This window comes from Chamaea fasciata, unplaced genomic scaffold (assembly GCF_029207755.1).
Source record: "Chamaea fasciata isolate MVZ Bird 193981 ecotype frontalis unplaced genomic scaffold, bChaFas1.0.hap1 SCAF_11, whole genome shotgun sequence".
NCBI classification, from domain to species: Eukaryota; Metazoa; Chordata; class Aves; order Passeriformes; family Sylviidae; genus Chamaea; species Chamaea fasciata.
This window is the reverse complement of record NW_027094096.1, coordinates 26,134,289-26,154,448: the sequence shown is the minus strand read 5'-3', so window position 1 is coordinate 26,154,448 and position 20,160 is coordinate 26,134,289. Positions and strand designations below refer to the sequence as shown.

At 40.7% G+C, this 20,160-nt stretch overlaps 1 protein-coding gene across 1 annotated transcript in view; it reads right to left on the bottom strand.

Annotated features, from left to right (window-relative positions):
* NAALADL2 (N-acetylated alpha-linked acidic dipeptidase like 2) overlaps nucleotides 1–20,160 on the bottom strand; it is a 438,547-nt gene that overhangs the window by 224,838 nt on the left and 193,549 nt on the right. Inside the window, exon 5 of the mRNA XM_066193760.1 lies at nucleotides 4,833–5,334. Within this exon, the coding sequence (XP_066049857.1) occupies nucleotides 4,833–5,326 (494 nt within the window). The 5' untranslated portion in view covers nucleotides 5,327–5,334. The remainder of the gene's footprint in view (nucleotides 1–4,832; nucleotides 5,335–20,160) is intronic.

Below are 20,160 nucleotides of genomic sequence, written 5' to 3'. Positions count from 1 at the left end.
ACCAGCCCCTACCTTTCACTCGGTCCAAACCTCCAAAACTCCAATTCAACAAGAAGATCCGGGCTATCTTTGCTCCTCGGGTACGAATTTCACAGGCTTTACCTGGGAAAAAGGTTCGAAGCCCCAAGGTTTTAACAGTGCTGATTACAACTGATCAGAGAACCAGAAACACTCGGCTATGGAAGCTTCTCACTTCACTTTGAGGAAAACACAAGGAGAAGTCCTTTTCTCACCGCACTGGCACTTGTGTTCCTCGGCCATGACACACAGGAGAGCAGCCGCTTCCTGCTCCCCCAAAGCCCTTTGAAGAATTAAGCTTAAGTTATGAATGGCAGCAGGCACCAGCGACAAATCAGTTCTTGCCAGAGATGGACTTGGGAGATTCCGCAGGTGGTATTACCAGCTGGAATAAGGAACAGATACGCCTCTAAAGGACAGTTAGTTACAACTGGATGTATTATGAAGGGATTTAAACCTCCCTATTGCTCCGGAGGGGGGGAAAAACGATAGTGAAGGAAGCATTTGAGTGAGAATAGGCAGGATGAAAAGCAGAGTTGAAGGTAGGAGCTTCTCTGTAGACTGGCTGGACAGCAAAGCAAAGATTCTTGTCTCTGTGCCTCATCTCAGTTTTAATCACGGGAAGATGTACCTCAAAAAACCTGATAATAACCAAGATGTACAATTTTGGAAAGTAATTATCGAGCAAAGCTCAATAAGGCCACAAGAATTTTAAAAACATGAGAGCAATTAGCTAATCTGATAAATAATGCACAGCCAGAGTTACCACTGACAACACGAGTGCCTGTTTCTTTTATTCTTACTTTTCAACATAATTCTTTATTTATCCATTTAAATTACAGAAGCTAACCCCATAATTACAACCTCCTAAAAATTATGGTAGCCCCAATACTTTCCAAATAAAATGGGATTGTTTCATTTTTATTTGGTTTTGGAGCAACAAAATCAAAGTAACTTTATATACATCATACAGAGAAGGAAAAAAAAAACCAGCTGGATTTTCAAAAGCAGAGAGTCGTTTTAAAAAGTAGCTTTAGAAAGTCAGATCTTATTTGAAAATTCTGCATATTTTCATTGCAGTTTTACTTTTGAGAATTCAGCAGCATGCTGCTTACCGAAGCTGGCAGTGGGCGTTTCTGTGTTTTTGAAGGTCTGCCTCCTCTGACCTTCAGCATTTATAATAAAGTGTAGAGACCTGTACACCTAAATGCAGTCATCCCTTTGGAGAGCAGGGCCCTTCCCAGTGGAGTGACGGCGTTTTGGAGCCGCAGACGTTCTCTGGGGAGCACAGCTCGAGGCATAGGTCGCTCCTCTCCAGCCGTGCCCCCCTGACACGCTCTCCAAAAAGCCTCCAAGAACTCAACCCATCTGTCCCAGGAGATAACCTGCTTTCTGCATATCAGTTTAACCACCTTTCTCCATCTCTTTAGCCCTGGTAAGTTCTGCTGGTTACGGATATAAACGTAAGCAGTGTTCAAAGTATTCCGCGTTTCAACTTCCGCCTCCTTCGGATGTGGGATTTATGCCCTTTTCATACCCACCCTGCAGTATGAGAGCCAAGTTACACCTAACTTGAACTTAAAATTTGTCACGTATCTTCCAGAAGAAAATTGTGAAAAGTTACATTCATGAAACAAACAGATATAACTACTGGATTACCATCAGCCCAGTGAGGTTGGCAGAATCATGAGTGATTTTGCCAGATCTGAATCTGCCTGTACTGTGGAGAAGATTGTTTCTCTTTAAAAATACGTATCTGAACAAATGTAGTATTCACACCGCTGAATGGTCTGATTTACTGACTGAATCCTATTAACAACATTGGTCTCTTTTTTCATTTTTGTCCCAGTTTAAAATGCAGCGTGCTAGTTGAGGAAAAACTCTCCAGTTTTCTTGTGGCAATTACTTTTCTCCTTCAAGCACCTCTAACAACTCATCTTGAAACCCCTGAAACATCAGGAATGAACAGATTTCTACCCTTTATCATCAACAATGCAAGCACCTCCCTACAGGGAGTGGGGAGAGATGCTCAGAAAGGCTCACAGAGATAATGCTGACACAAATTGCACGGAAATTTTGTAGCATTCCCATTCCATGGGAAACAAGGTGCAAAGTTGAAGGAATAAAAGCCAACACACTGAGTTTTCTTACCTAATAATTTCTGATATGTCTGCTGGGGAAAAGCAAAAACCTTATCATGGAGCTGGCATGATGTAGCCAGCCAGGATGGGACTGACAAGAGAAGAGCCCACCAGCAGCCTCCAGAGAAGAAATCACACAGGAACACCTGAATATCCCAATTCAGCAACCCATGAACACAAACTGCAGATATATTGCACCATCACAGAATTGTTTAGGTTGGAAAACACCTCTAAGATTGAGTCCAACCATTAAGCCAGCACTGCTGAGTGACAAGGTGACTAAACCTTGTCCCTAAATGCCACATCTACACGCCCTTTAAATCCCTCCAGGGATGGGGACTCAACCACTTCCATTCCTAACAGGTATTGGTAGACAGGCTCCATTCAACTCGCACAGAATCCAGTCCAAATCCAAACAAAACCAACACAAGTCCCTTGGAGCACTTCTGCCACCTCTTTAGAAGTGCAAAGGGTCAAATCCTCAAAGCTTCACCCAACCACAAGAAGATTTCAGAAAACTCCCACCCCAGACCTTCAAGGCCATTAAGGAGATGTCTGCCCCAGCACTTTGATTGGCACCTCTGTGTCTCTTAAACAGGTTTTTTTTCCCTCCTAATTCCTTTACAGGACTGTTAGCAAACTCCCATAACATCTGAGCCTGATCTAAGGAGTAAACAACGAAAATTAAATTAATGTCACGCTCAGTAACATTAGAAGTTGCAACCTAAGCAGCTGCCACTTATTCCAAGTACTCAAAATTTTTTATTGAAGGAAGTTTTTCACTAACATATATTGCATATATTGATTTTGTCAGGTTGGGGCTTTTTTTTTCTTTTTTTTTCTTTTTTTTTATTCAAGCAACATATGTTGCATGTTCTGTGCTCGTAGACCTACAGACACTCAGGTTTCACTGCAGTCACTCTGACTCCTGCCCAACAGATGTTGGGGAAAAAAAACTGAACACGGCATGGGATAAGAGCTGTCTCAGACCAACAATGCTGGGAAAGGCAGTACACCAAAAGCACTGATTATATATTTGTATACAGAATTGATAGGTAGCCAAATTAATATTCAACTGCTCTTATTGAAAGCATGCCATTAGAATAGAAAAGAACCCCAAATCTTAAGAATTAGGTTATAGGATGGCAACTACTGAAGTTTTGTAAGCTTTAAAATATTTATATAATTCATTTTACCTAAAATCCAGATTCTCCTAATAGTATCCTAATAGCAAGCTGAAATCATTTGACAAGCGATAAAGGGTTTGAAAAGGGATGTTTTTAAACCACCCTTTGAAATAACAGGATGGCAAGTGATTCCCAGTCCCCAAACACAAATTACTGAAGTATTATCCTGAGTCTGACAGACACGTCAGCAATTTCCTGTAATTTGTGTAATACCCAATCTTAGGGCTCCAATGCTTTGGTTGTGATGAAGATTTACTCTCTGAAAGACAAAGAAGTTCTCTTTTTACATTAAAAATCAACATTTTTCATGACCCTTTCCCCTGTACCCTTTCCCATTATGAAAATGGTTAGAGTTGTACGAAGTAGAATCAGTTCTGTACATGAAAACTGTCATGAAACCCTTCATATTTACTTTTTCTCTTGAATTTAGTAACAGTGTTGGCTCAAAACCTGGTATTACCCACTACAGGATTTAAGACTTGGTTTAGCAAATATAATAAAAGACAAATGTTGTTAGAACACCCCTGTGGTTACTTCTGATGCATTTCTGATCTACTCAGTAACATCTCCTGGGATGACCATGTCAACAATCTTTTCTAACTTCAGCTATGGGAGTTCTGCTGCTTCTGAACTGACATTGACCAAAAATCTGCAACGCATTACCTTTAACACGAAAAAGGAACTTTGCATGCCAGAAGCCAAGAATAAACTCATCACCCCTCCCCATACAGAAGTAACTTTCAAAAGTTGGCAGGAAAAACTATTTTCTTCCACACTCACTGCTACAGAAAAGTGATTATACTCTGACAGAAATACGTTATAGAGACTTGTCAAAGCACTGAAAGGATTCCACACTGAAAAAAGGATAAAATCAAACCCAGTCAAACCCAGATATTTTACAAAAATTTACATTCTTAAAACAGGTAATAAAGAACAAAAAAAAAAAAATCAACAAATCACCATGTCTCAGCGTTCAAAGGTCGATTTTTCCATCCTAAACCCATCAAGAATAAAGGTTTCATTTACCATATAGAGAAAAAATATTAGTTAGAATTCACTTTTGTGCCAAAAATTAGATGGGGCTTTCTCAAAGCAACAAATATTACAAAACATCATATCAACCTTGCTTTTCAGTAGTGTGGTTTGGCAGTCAGCTGGATCTAGGACAGCTGGTCTATTGCCTGTATTTCAATTCCATTTGAATTATCTGTGTTTTTCAATTCATTTACATTAAAGATAATATATTTAGCAATAGAACACTATTAAAGCAAAACCTATTACGATTAGCACTAATTTGCGTTATTAAAAAATTGATTTTGTACATGCTTATGAACATCTCCCAAGCATCACGATAAAAGCAAACAAATAAAAAAAAAAAAAAAAGGTCAGGGTTTGTAAATAAGATTCCACATAAAAGAAAAATCAGGTGAAGCCTTAACAGTGGCACCTGAGAGCATTTAGACAAGAAACCTGCCAAGGTACATACCTGTAAATTCGGTGAATGTTTTCAGCTCTGATTTCCTTGAGAATTTCACGGTAGATATGAGGATTGTTTGGTTCTCGAGATGCTGGGGGAGAAGGGCATTTCTTGCGTGCATAATATCCTATCACAATCCCAAAAATAAATAAAACCAAAGCAGTGCAAAATACTTTCAGTATCCGAAAAAAGCTGCAGCGGTTGCTCTTTGGTGCCTGTCTCGTGTAGTGGGAGACGTAGTCGGGGTCTTCCTGGAGCCTCTGGAATCTTCCCTTTGGAGAAGAGGAAGGCTGGATGGGCTCCAGGTCGAGGTCAGGGCTCTGTGAGTTCCCCAGGTGCTGCTGGGCTGTACTGTCCAGTCGGAAATGGTCGAAGCCAGGCTCCTCCAGCTCTTTTTCCATGTCCCACTCCAGCTCCAGCGCCGTGGCTTGGAGCTCATCGCTGTCGAGGTATGGAGAGTGGCCCTGTGCTCTCTGGTCTGCATTCACCTTGTGATAGGCCATCTTTCTATCTATTAAAACAAAATTTAAAACCGAAGTGTTTGTTTCCGTTAGCACACATAAACCGCTTATTTATTCTTTGTAAACCTGAGAGAACGAAACAAAAAAAAGCCCAAAAACTGAGTTCTCAGTATTTCACTCCCTCCATTTCCACTGTCCTGTCTCTTGTAGGATCAGCAGTCCCATGAACATCCTCATGGGAAATATACTGTAAGAATAGGAATAAAAGGAATGTAAAAGTGCCAATGGCAAACTACTGAAATTATCCAATTATTTTGTCAGTCCTCGAGATAATATTAAAAAATTGAGTGAAGGCTCGGAGTTTTCAAAACAATTATTTGTTACCTGAAAGTAATTTTAAAGCTTAACAACTGTGTGCAACAATTTCATTTCACACACCATGCAAAATAATGCTGCTAAAATGAAGTTGAAAAGCTGGAAATAATATGAATTGCCTCATCTGATTCTAAACACAAGGAAATGATAAATTTAAAAAGAAACTTCAGGGTGACACTGTACTTACATATCAATAAAAGACTTCCATTTAGAGGGAGCATTCTATTATTTATAGGTATTTTAAATGCATAGTTCCTGAATGACTGATGAATTTACTTAGAAATTGTCCCAGCTGTTTTGCTCCACTCACTTTTCCCATTTTAATGAATCAAAAGCAGTGCCAGGTAAGTATTTGTAACAAAATCATGCTTTTAATAGCAAGGCACAACTGTGGCACTTCTGGATATTTCTATGGAAGTAGAAGCCCTCTAAAGGGAACTCTGACCTCCAGTACAAACACTCAAAGTCAATTTTCAACAAATCATTTTTGACAGGCTGCAACAACAGGGTGCCTTTTCCCCCACACTCTGACAATAGCCATTCCAAACACATAAGCATCTGTAATTTAGGGCTTTTCAAACATCAGACTCACTTCTCAATTAGAAAAAAACGAAGGTATGAAACCTCTCATAGTGATGAACACTAGACTGACACCCACAACACTACATTATCACTCCATTTTTATGTTTTAAGGCATTTTTACTCTCCAGGACTCATCTCCAAATAACATTGCCACATAATAGAGCAACCCACTGTAATGGCAAAGTGGAATTCAGCTTTTTGAAGCTCTCTGAAGAGAGCAAACCGCTCGCAAGCTCCAATATAATGAAACAGCCTGTCGCGCCCTGAAAGGCTATCTGCCTCTATACAATACCAATTTACAGTTCCTGTTTTCCCCCTGCAGCCACACAAACATCCCTCACCTGCAGCTGCCACACAGCCTGGGGACAGACAAGAGAGCCCAGCGTCCCGAGTCACCGCTCCTGTCTCTCTGCTAATCAATGCTCCCCCCTGCACTCCAAACTCTTCCATATGTAGTGGGAGCAGCAGAGCTCAGAGCGAGCTGAACTAAAGCCTCTTAAATTAGTGTGAAAGCCTGCATTATTTATTTCAATAACAATCGCAAATTCAGTCTTTAAATTCCAGCGGAATCCACAAATGGCTGCAAAGTCGACCAGCAGTCGTGGACTCTGCTAGCTCAGCTCTCGGCTGTGAAGGATCCTCTGAACTTCAGCACCGCCATCCCCAAGGTTGTGAATCACCTCGACATCTCCCAAGGAACACTCTGCCGCTCCGGCCAGGTTGTTCAGAAAGGCATTTTAAAATGCCAGCTCCAGAAATGATGCCAAGCACCAACCGGACACCAAACCATCCATTAATACTCTTTGGGAAACTGAGATTACTCATTTTCAAGCTATTTATCTGCCCCTTCATTCCGTCTCCTCTTCTGTTAGTGGAAGGATTAATTTGCAAACCATCGGTGACAGAGATCACTGCTAGGTAATATCAACTGCCCAACAACCTCATCTTTCCAACTCCACTCCATATTGCTTTTTATAAGAAATTAAAGACTGAGGTTTTGTCCTGCAAAGCAAAGCAAATCATCACTGCATCTTATAAACACACAATCTTGGCTCTAGAATTCCTGAAGTCATTTAACAAACTGTTTGAGCCAAATAAGTAAACCCTTGGCAGATTACTCCAGTACTAGCCATAAACCAGAATTCAGGCAGTTTTTAAGATGCTGTTTCATGGCAGATATTAATCTTGCTGAGCTTATAAATGTTGACCATTGCCTATCTGTGGTAGTTAAGTTTTCCCCGTATTTACGATACTAAAGAAAAGTGTATAATTGTTCAATGCAGTGTATTAATAAAGGTTATTTAAATCCACATATAAATGCATAATAAAAATACATGTGAAATTTCTTGAAATGGTTATTAATGGTTATTATACAGATGAGTAGTAACCCCACTCCACATCTTAGCATCTCAGCAATTCAATTTTCATTCAAAGCACCAAAACCAGTTTCCTCATTTCAGAAAAAAACCCCCAACAACCCAGCAACAACAAACAGGCAAGCAGCTAAATGACCTAAAATAAAAAATCAATATTCAATTCAGTTTTATATTTGAGACCAGTCTTTGGAGTATGGGATCTTATTAGCAACACATGTCCTTTAGTTAAAGAATGCAAAGAATGCAAGAGTAGCTGCAGTTGGTAACTTCACTTTTCCCACCAGTGTTTCTAAGCTCATTGTTTCAGCCTAAGGACACAGCACAACTTACCCTGAAGTATCTGAGATCAGGGCCGGCACTGCTTTTAACCATTCCAAAAGTAATTTTACAAAGGGGTCTCCTGGTTCTCAAGGCACAGATCATTTGTGCCATGCAATCTCTATCACCTGTTCTATTTAGTATTTGGTATTTAGCTGGTTAAGGAAGTAGCTATGACTTAAACATTGTGGATTAAATGTAGTTTTGGCTTGGAATTGGAAGGAGAAAGAAAACACTACATATTCACAGCAATAGTGAATTGTGACAAGAAAAAAGACGATGGAAATACAGAAAAAAAATGAAGTCAAGAAAAACCTTACAATACTCTGGTTCAGTCTTCTCTATAACACAGACCATAAAATGAACATATTTTTGAAAGACATTTTTGAAAACTTCAGGAGATAGAAAATTCACCCCATCTGCCAGCAAGCTGTTTCAACATTTAATTGTTGTTAAATACATGTTTTATTATAAAGATAAAAGAGCAACTGCAAAATGCCAGAAGTCTGAATAAGCACCAAGTGAGCTTTAAAGCCTCTCTATAGGGACAGCAAAGAGGATCATAAACTCTGGAATACTGGACAGAGCCAAGCTGATGACCAATAAAGCTGATGTACATTTCTATACTTCCACTGATTTGTGGGGAGAATGTTTATAAAGAGGTATCAAACCAAAGCTAAATATCCTTTCAATTAACTGTCCACAAGAAATGAGGAGAGTCAGCTTTATCAGATCGTTATTGCCTTAACGAGCCCATTCCAAAACTCTCTGCCTGTGCTTTGACCTTAAAAATAACACATTTACATCCTGCCTGATAGGAGCTCCTCGTTATGGAACCACCAGAAACTTCTTTTCTGGACAATTTTCCCTGCTTCAATCCCTTATCAGCAAAGTTTTTGAAAACTACAGAATACGATCTTCATTAAAAGTCCTGCCACCCCCCCAACACCTCCGTAACAGAAAGGTGAGTTTACATGAACATTCTATGAAACAAACAAGGAAAAAGCAATGTGAACATACTACTGTGCATTGTTTGTGACTGGTGCTGCAGTTGTTAAAGGCAGCTCATAAATAGCTGAGACAATTAGCAGGCTCATGCACTGCAGGAAGTGTGGCAAGTGTTAATGGGCTGCCCACAGCAAGACCTTCCTTCTCAAGCCACTTAGTGCTCAGCACTGAAAAGGCAAAATTCACCCAGGAATCCTCCTGAAGGCATTGTGGCCTCTTGGTACAGTCGTAAATCGAAAATTCCAGGGTAGCTGGCTCATCTCAGTTTGAAGGGTTCTTTCACTTCTATTTCCTTCTCAATATCTTCTAAACAGAGTGCTTTTCCTCTAAGTCCTTGTAATCTTTTTGTCCCTAGGAAAACCCCCAAAGCAGATGCAGTATCACCTGTTTAAAGGGCCAATAGCTGTGCTTGTCATGGAACTCAACACCCACTGCACTTGCAAGGCTTTAAAGTATGTATGACAACAAATTAGTACTTCGTTAAACGAGATGATGCCAAGTTTCAGGCCTAGACAAATTTCTTCAGAGTCATAAATCCCTGTTTGCAGAAGAGATTATGATGCCCTTGTCAACAGCAACATTACATTACCCTGTAATTCAAAAATCAGAATGTGATATTTCCATCACCACTGCCTTAATTTTGTGCTGTAATGATTTCTCCCTTCCCTCACCTTTGGGATATGGGCTTGGCAAGCAGTTCAGTTACAGCAGGACAATTAAGTATCTTGTCACTCCATAGAGCCACCAGATAAAAACAAATGGCAAAACTCACCAGTTGTTCACATTTCACTGAAGATGAATGCAACCTGAAAGACTGAGCAGCGTTGTAGCAGAAACAACAGAGAGACCAGACTGGAGAAAGGTCTGCAAAACACAGCTAAGCTGAATCTAAAGTTGTCTCTTCATCAGCAAGTCCTTTTTGGCACAGATGAACGATATGAAGAGTTTGACCTCTCCAAAATCTCTCACTGATTTTATTCTATCACCAACAGCCATGTGGACCAGGATACAATTAATACCAACACAAAGGACGACCACATAATAAGAACAGGGTCTGGGGTGCACCCTGATTGATAAGACTTGTGCACTAGAACGTCCAGCTGGAACAGGAGCTAATATGCCTGTTATCAAATGCATTGCGGAGCTGTAATATCCTGGCCCATCCAGATGTGCATGGGAACATGGATGCATTTGCCTGCTGCCTTTTCAGACCCTCTGAATTCCTGGGGCTTGCAGAAAGATTGCAGGAAGCCCCTCCTTCCCCAGCAGACAAGGATCAGGTAACAAAAAGGCAGCCTCGGCTGGTCTCTAATATGCTGGGCGTGTATTATTAACACAGATCTTTCCCATTCTCAGACACGTTTAGTTTGCAAATACCTATTTGCCTGAAACGGAACTCAGATATATTTACTGCCCTACAGGAGCTAACGGCATCTGTGATATATGCAGAGTCTACCAGGGAGGTTTATTAAAGCTGCAGTGCAATCGGATCAGTATAAATGGCTCTGCTAAGGAGTCTGTGCATTTCTTGCGGGACGTGCTGGGCTGCTGCCTTTGCTTTGCTTCCAGGACAGCTCTTCCCTCCTCCCATTAGGGTGGGAACAGCTCCGTTTTCTCACTGTTCCCTCTTTTGGCTGACTTGCAAACGTCAGGATGACAACGCCAAACAAGGAGAGAGAAGCCACACACACAAAACACTCCAGTTTCTTAGTTCATGAATTAATCACTCATTTTTCCACTGGAATCAGCACTCAGACCCTGCTGTTCTCCTTGAGAAGGGCACTGGATAGGATTTCAGTGCCTCTAAAAGCAGAGAAGCAGACAGAGAATCAGGACTTCCAGGGATGTGTTGTGTACGTGCAGTTACACGCTGCTCTTCAACTGGGTGTAGGGAAGAAATTCTGTCCCACACCTCTGTTCCCTTGCACCAGGCCCCAGCCCTGCCACCGAAATCCTCCTGCCCAAACCACCTCCCCACCACCTACCTTCCCAAAACTCTGCCCCAGCTCCTGCCCATCCCACACAAAGCTCTTCTTCCAAAACGTCAGTCTTTCCCTTTTCCCGTTTCTCCTCTCACTGACTGTCTGTGCACTAACCTAATACCCAGTTTGCCTGCACAGATGTAGTTTTCCAACTTCAAGGTTTCATCAATAATATATTTTGCATTACATCCCCCCAGACATTATAATTGCCTCTGAAAGAAATAAAATACAAAATTTTACCAGGACAAAAAACTATTATTGGGGCATTTGCATTTAAGCTTATAGTTGAATTTGATGTGAAATAAAATCATTGTAAATGGTGTTTAACTTGAAAATGCTGACAGCAATAGCTGTACTAACAGGCCACAGCACTTCTTAAGAAAGTTAATTTTATATGACTCACTTCTGCTTCGGAAATTTTTACATTGCCAGTCTTTGGCTTGGGCACATTTCACTTTAATATTTTTCAAACTCTTTTTTCTCTTTAATTACAGTCAATCCCATTTAAATTATTATTTTTTTTAAAAAAGCCATTTTAACTTCAAAAATTTGGAAACCGTACAGTTGCAAGCTACTACACTGTAATAAAGTGTGCTAGTGGGAGTCTGCTATACTTCAAAAGATGCAAACCAACATTGCAAAATACGATGTGGTTTCAACCCATATCTTGTAAAGAACAAAAAACCCACAAACCAGAAAAAAAACCCAAACAAAACACTCATAAAAACCCCAAACCACAACCAACCAGCCAACTAACAACAAAAACAAACAAAAGAAAACCAGAATCAAAAGGTCACTTTTCTGGATGAGCTACAAACAAGAAAAACAGGAATCTGGCCTCATCACAGGCATCAACTCCATTCCTGATTTTAGACAATCGTTGACAAAAACCTTGCAGCGAAAATATTAACATGTTCTGTTTGGGGAAAGAAAAACAACCAAACAAAAATAGAAACCACAACCCACAAACAAGCTGATGGAGCATTAGGGAAACAATTCAATTTAACCCGGTCCAACCCGGCTGCCCCAGCAGGGTCATCGCAGAGCACACAGCACACGATTGGCATCCAGATGGTTCTGGGGTATCTCCAGTGAAGGGAACTCCACACCCTTTCTGGGCAATCTGCTCCAAGTGCTCCAGTTTTTAGAGGTTTAGGATCATCTTCTCAAACTTAGCTGGTTATTACAGAAGACAGAACTTCCTATTAGCAACATTTCACATGGAAATCAGAGATACAGAGGAAATATGAAGCCCTGATGTCTCATGTCAAGAGCAACTGTTTGGATAAAACCAGACTTTAAATGATACATTCAAAATATTGATAGACACACACAAAAATGTTCCTGCTGTCACCATCCTGTGCTATTCTAACTTGCTGCAGAAAAATAGGTCAATACTTGTATAAAAAAATTAAATCCTTACTTCAGTACTACATTTTCCAGATTTTTTTTTTCTAATTTCTTGCTCAGTGGGATTTTACTCAGTTTTATCAAGTTCAACAATGACAGGGAACCCTTAAAAATAATATATTACGGAGCTGAAGATGGCAACATTTACAATTTAGCTTTATTGGAATTTTACTATATTTTGATAGATGACAGCTTTAATGATTCTGTGCATGTTTTATGTCAGAAAACAGTAAGGCAGTAACATAATTTCCTGCTCTTTTCAACGATCTGCATCCAAAGAACTCAGAAAACAAGCAAGTGTACTCCATAATCACGCCAAATTTATTTTCTGGGCAAACTCTCTCAAAATGTTAAAGCTCAAGTGCGGGGAGTGACGTTGCCGTGGCAACTGCTGCAGCAGCCCGAGCTTATGAGGGCACGCTTGTGTCCCCGCGCACCTGCCGCGGCTCACGGACACCCCACACTCCGGCCAGGGGACAGTCGAGCTCTTCACGCCTTACCGGCCCCAGAGCGCTCCCGGCCAGCCCGGGGGAGGTTCGTAACAACCCCGCACGGGATCCGTACAATGGCACAATCACGTGCTTGGGGCGACGCTCCTGTACACCACGACGACACCGAGACCCCGACTTCAGAAGGCTGAAAGTGATTCCTCTGTTGCTGGGATGTGTCCCCCTTTTTATACTATACTACCAGACCAACTCGATTGGTGAAGCGAACACAAACCTCTTCAACCACACTGGTCAGACCAAAGGGACATCAAGAAGAAGTCCCTCCCAGGGAAAGAATGTAAACATGTCTCTTGTTTACAGAAAATCCCCGGGAAAGGAATTTCAGAAAACCAAAACATGTCAGGTACGAACCAGGGCTACAGTTGGTTACACTGGGAAAGACCTTTAAGGTCAGCGAGCCCAGCCATGAACCCAGCACTGCCAAGGCCACCACTGCACCACGTCCCCAAGTGCCACAACTACACAGCTTTTAAATACCTCCAGGGGTGGTGACTCCACCCCTGCCCTGGGCAGCTGTGTCGGGGCTTTCAGGGAAGAAATGTTTCCTTACATCCAATCTAAACCTTCCCTGGTGCAGCTTAAAGCCATTTCTCCCTGTCTCACCTGAGAGAAGAGACCGGCCCCACCTGGCTAACCTTTCAGGGAGCTGTAGAGAAGATAAGGTCTCCCCTAAGACTCCTCTTCTCCCTCAGCTGTTCTTCCCAAGCCTTGTTTACTCCAGCTTCTAGGGCCTAAATGAGAAACCCGTCATTTGCCCCAGGATGTAATGTTAGAAGATTTAGTGTTGCTATGGCTATAGGCGGAGTAGAGCGGTAATATGTTTGGTGTCCTTTGACCTTTTTTATTCCTAAATCTCCACTGAAATAAGCTGTCAAGTTTGAGAAATGTCAAGAGTTTGGTCATTTGAGTGTGCCTGGAGGTGTAATTTTGCATGGAGTCCAATTCCCGTGAATTTATCAGAACATGTTTTTTCACACATAGTCAACATGGTGTGACATTCAGCATCCTGAATCCGCCAGCGTCTACACGCAGAAATGGGTTTATGATTTCTCTTAAAAAGAAAATCCGAGATGTGTTGGTTCAGGTCAACAAAGGAATCCCCAGTGGATTCCTGAGGTTAAGAATTAAAGGAAGCACCCCTTCTTCCTGCAGTTTCCTCCGCACTTCTATCTTGTGGCAGCTCTGCCACAGGTTTGACGTCTGTGATGAAGTACATCTACGTGTAAAGTTTCACATATCAGTAATGTATGTGCTTTCAGTAGCTCTTCAGAAGAACATCACAATTTACTTATGCCCTCCTGGAACAAAGCCACAAAAGCAGCCAGATCTGATGCTGTTTTCAGCCGCATCCTACCCAAGTGTGACCACATCCTTGGGAGAAGAGGCACAGCTGCCTAGGTTATGGTTTAATCTTCAGCCTCTCTTTGACGGTCTCCCAGTCATTATTTAGGGAAATCTCTCAGCCCTGCTCTGCTGTATGGAGATGAGGCCATTGCAAGAAATAAACTGGAGAAGTCCATTATCCTAAAGATTTCCTCAATTCTCAGTCTCAGCCTGATCTGGTCATTTTTGACGCACTCAAGCTGACAGTCAAACTTCCATCTATGCACAACTTATCACAGACTGCCAGTCGACTGAGCTTATTTATACTGTTAGTCTATACACATTTCTCAATGAATAATTTCTTAAAAAGCAACTGTAACACTTCTTGACCACTTAGAGAAGAGCGTGATACACACCTTAGAATCTAAAAAAAAAAACACAACAACAACAAATCAGTGACTGTAGAGGAAAAACTTCTCATAAACCTTCTTTATACTTGGCCAGGGTTGTGCGCAGCTATTACAGCTCAAATTGTTTATGCTGTAGAACTTTTTGATTTAGAGACATTAGCAGATGAAGAGAAGCAAAGTGTGCATTATGACAAGAAAAAAGAGGACATACTCAAGAAACATATAGCCTAGTACACTGAGTTAAAGGAGGCTATAAAGCATGTAACTGATGCTTAGAGGTATGGCAGCAATTCCCTTCTGAAGGGGGAACCGTGCATCAGCAGAAGGGCTGATGGTTTCTGCTAATTCAGGTCTACACCATCAGCTAAATGGGGGCTGATGATCCTGTAAGATGCTGGATACCTGTGTCCAGGTACACACCCTGGACAAGACAGCCAGTGATGTTTGGGAACTTTCAACAAAGTAATCAGAAAATGGCAATCTGCCGACAGCAAAAAATGTTAACAAACGCCGCAGGAAAGCAGCTGTGGATGACCAGTCACAGAGTCACTTTGCATACTGGCTAATATGTACTATTGCTTCCTCTCCAACTGTCTTTAAAAAGCACCATTAATCCACAATACCCCAAGGAACAGTGCTAAGAGAAGACTAAACCTTCTGTCCCTGCTTTCAGCTATAAACCAGAACATGTCCATGTTCATGTCACAGTAGAACAAGTTACAGCCTATTAAGGATATGGGATGATACTTCAATAACAATACTGGAATTAATTATGGAAAGTGACACTGAAAAGTTGACAATTCACAGAATCACGAGAATGTTGGCTGGCAGGGACCTCACAGGGTCACCTGCCCCAACCTCCCACACAAAGCAGAACTGCTGCCAAAAACAGATCAAGCCACCTCATCCTTAAGCTGAACTCATCCAGCATTCAATCAGAGCTAAAGAGTTCAATATAAACACAAATGCATGCCATTGCACTCCTTTTCTTTCCTCTGCTGCCAATACATCTGTTTCTTAGTAAAAATAACATCAGTATGCAAATATAAAAACTCTCAGTCCTGTAATATAACCAGTTGTTAAAATTCATACAGACATTTTTGCTTAAAAAAAAAATAATACAATACAGAAAAGAGACAGAATTGGAAAAAGAAATGAAAAGTCTTAACAGACAGACATAGCAGCCATGGCATGAAAAATTCATTTCCATTAATGAGACGTGGTAGTCCCCAGGCCAGCGCCCTTTGTATGTGAACCATGTTAATCAGATTGTATGAGCATTTGCTGGAAACTCCTGGGACAGCAAGCAACTATAACTATAGAGCAAGCACAGCAGATTAGCAGCTTGCTAAAAACTGCTTGACTCGTAACCCTTGAAGCACAGGAGTGATGCAGGTTTTGCCAGATTAGTGATAAATGAAGCATTTCATTTACATGTCTCGTGTTTGTTGCAGCCTTTGATGCAATTTCCTCGTCACCTAAAGGTGGACAAAACTTCCTTCTTGGGGCACCTTTATGTAAGAAAGCACAGAATAAACACACAAAAAAGGTCTGTGTCAGCCCAGCTATGGTCACACGTGCTCCTGGCACAGTGCCTTGCTACTGCCATCCTACATCTCCAAAATCACTTCGGTAACTGCAGCTGGGCTGGAGCAGGGTGGAAACACAAGAGTTCCCACCAGGACTCACTGCAGGAGCTCTGCAGGTCTGGATGAGGAGTACAGCTGCATTTATGGCAAGGCTGAGCAGGACAGCAGGACCTCGCCTTGACCAGGCAGGCTTCTCCTTTGGAAGAGGTTCTATTCTATGAACCCTCCAGCCTGAAGCAGAAAAACCATCTGGATTTAAGCTTTCTTCCCTTCACCTGGCAGTTGACACATTTAATTGCTTCCGAGCTCGGGCTTCATCTGCTGCATCTTCCCAGTGACACAAACAAATGGAAACCTGAGCTACTTCAGACAACTTCATTTTAAAAACATTTGATTTGAGAGTTTCATGGAAATTTCAAAGTTACAAAGCTTTTTATTGATTTTATTCCCAGCCTAATTTTAATCTCAGTCACCAGCTCTCACTGTGCAGAGCCAGGAGTCAGTAAGAAACCAGTGTTCTCAAAAAAATCACCCTCCAACTGAAGGGAATCAATAAGCTAATTTCCAAAGAACACAACCAGCAATATTCATGAAAATACTATCTATAACTGGCTCTGAGAAGGACTCCCAAGAAACATATTATTAGTGACTCTAAATAATTCAAACTATTAAACTCTGCAAAATACTAAATGAGTATTTTCAACATTATACTGATAATTTTGCCAAAATATGAATTACGGTCCAATTGTTTTTCTACCTACAATATTTAGATGTCTCCTTGAAGGAAGAAGAGAAGGCTTCATAAAATAAACAAATGTATAACCAGCCATCATTCATATGCAGCTTCTGTCTCTCTGCAGGCCCCCGGGAAATTGTCTAGATCACCACAGTGACTCTCAGAATGGCCCTGATCTCTCCTGCCTTTCTCCCCTTTTGAAATACAAATTAAATATATATATATATATACACACACATAGAAATAGGGATACAGATCGTAAACTCCATAAGGATCTGTATTTTCTCTGACTTCAAGAAATGAAAATGAAATTTTTTTAGTTTCCCCAGAAATGTCATTCAAAACTGAACATGCTCTGCTTTACCTTACCTGTTAATTATCTCTCTTAGAAATAAACATTTCCTCACTAAAAATGTGCATTTTTATTAAATTTAGGGTTTTACTGGGAATATTTCCCTCACAAAACAACTTAATCAGCTTTATTTATACATGACCTAATTCCAAGCTCAGGGAAAAAGAAAAAAAAAGAGAAGTCAGAAGATGCCCATGAGGAAGAGGATCAGGAAACGCAAATCAAAAAAGCAGCAGCACTTCCTTTATTCCACTACTTTTTAATAGGGAAATGTCTTCCATTGAGCTTTACAGTACAGTGTTTTTCATGATTTACAGCAAGGAAGGAGGCAAATCAGTCTCCAGAGAAAAGTCACCCAAGCTCATGAAAAATTCAGAGTGACTAAATATATAATTAAAATGAATCAAGAATCAACATCAGGAAACAGTTTGTACATTAACGAAAATTCAAGACTGAAAACCTGAACGCTCTTCTTTTTTTTTCCAACAGCAAACACACAGAATTCCCTGTATTTTAGATATAGGACATACCTGGAATTTCTTTATGTATTAAGGGTATTTAGAAACACAGTGAACTACATTAAGCATGTCTCATAGCTTTTATAATTTATTTATGAACAGGGGCATTATTAAAAATAAATGATCTTCAATAGCACTTAAAAGTAAAGCTGTTTTGAGACCAAATGTTTGGCAAATGGCATGAAAATGTAAAACTCGGGAAGTCACAAAGCACTGCTCTATCACAAAATATTTATACTGCCAAAAATTCAGCCTGGAACAACCAGGGTTGTTACAACACAGGCAAAATCATTACAACTGCATAACATGCCATCAGCTATCAGGATGTCAGTTAATCACTCCGATTTTCAATCTTTTTAAAGAAGTATCGAGCTCTGACTCTGCTTCGCCCAGACACAAAGGCTGTAGCTGCCCTGCCAGACATTGCAAAGGGCTCGGTCTGGATGTGGCCAAAAGCAGCAAGTCCCATTACCCATTTTCAGACTTTTTTACAGAATTCCCAAATATGACCACGACAGGGCCATGCCCAAAGCCCGCCACAGTGACTGTACAGACAGTAACCCTACAGTGACCATTGTGCCACATCTGAATGCAAGAACACATTAATGCCTCCTCCATAAACCTCTTTTGGACCTGTAATCCATTTCCATTTTCCCCTTCCTTTTAGATCCTGGGAATAATTAAGCCTTCAATTAAACCAATTAAATATTGTGTGCTGTTTCAAAACCATACTGGATTTTTACCTTCCTCTGCTAAACTTAGTCCAAAATAATTGCAGAGAATACAATTATCTACCACAGTCACCATCTGGGACATGAAAGCAATCATTTTAATTATTGCCATTGTAACTTGGGACCCACAAAGACCATTTTCTGGGCTACATATGGAGTTTATTTTTATGGATTAATGTCAAAACAGGTGGATGCAACATATAAAAAGGCAGCTGGCTAAATGCCCATAAACTTTTCTACCTAGTGCAGACTACTACAAAGAACTAGAGAACTGAATTTTATATCAAAGCTGGTTGTTAAGCTGCTGGGTGATTTCAAAAACAAAATCAGCACTGTTCTGAAGCACTTTTATGTATCATTGAAGCAGCTACCATTGAAGTAAAGAGATGACTTTCTCATTAGAGATGCAGATTATCAAAAACTAGTAAGTTTACTGACTGTATTGGGAATTTTGTTTATGGGAAAAGGAGAACACTTTTATTTGAGTAGATACCTATGAGGATGCACCTCTAGCATAAGCTATCAAAGTTAAAATGGATTTATCCAGCAGAGCAATCTCGCAGAAAAGAGCAAAGGAGGACTGCAATCTAATTAAATTAATGAGTACCAGAAAAATAAATATATAGGGAACTAAATGTAGAAAGGGTATCGGCTTAAGAGCTTTTGAATACAGCACAGAAAAAAGCTACTTAAATGCCTCTGAAGATAGCTTGAATCTGGTTTAGCAAGGTCAAAATGAGTAAGAAATTGGAAAACTTACATAATGTGGTAGTAAGCAAAATCTGCTTAGAGCCCTATCACAATTCAGGCTTCACACAGCTGAATGAAACCTGAATGGACTCCCATTAAATGAGCCCATTAGACCTGAGTCACGAAGTGGAAGTCTTAAGATTATTAATGAATGCAACAGTGGATGGAATTCCCAGGCTACAAGCGTTTGAGAGGATCATCACTTCTTCATCCTGACACAATGAGCTCCTCCTGTGGGCTGCAGAGGCTGCTCAACTCACATCAGTATTAGAAGAAATCAGTTTGGTCAGTTCCCCCAGACTCTGAATCCTGCAGAACTGAGCCAGCAGTAGCTTTCCATCGCACAGCACACCTTGAATTACGAGCTAAAAATGATGGTTGTTTTCTGGTTTGCTCCATTGTTTGTTTAAACTTGTGAGCTGGCGATCATCAAGATGTCTCACTATTTACTTCCACTATTTTAATAAATGATAAAGACCAATTCTGCACTGAGATGAGCTCAAAGCCAGTTTGTTGGCCAGAAGCTCTGCATTTTATAAGCCAAGAGCAGCAGAACCCATCCAAACACCCCAACAATCCATAATTCACCATCGCACCTGGATCCAGTGGACATTTCCAAAGATATCCATGACCACTACAAACAAACACACTCAACCTACTGAGGCTGGGGAGAACGCTCTTCTACTACCTGATTAGAGCCAGATCTTACTGTCCTTCTTCCCGGCAGATTTCACATCTGCAGATTTCTTCTCTAATTTAAATGACACCTGGCTTTTTTCTGGACAAAACCCTCTGAACATTCTAATTGCTTTGAATAAAATACCATTAAGGGTTGAAAACAAATACCCGAAGTATTTAAGCAATCGGATTTTTTGGCAGGCCTACTCTGAGCATCCAGACCTAGTTC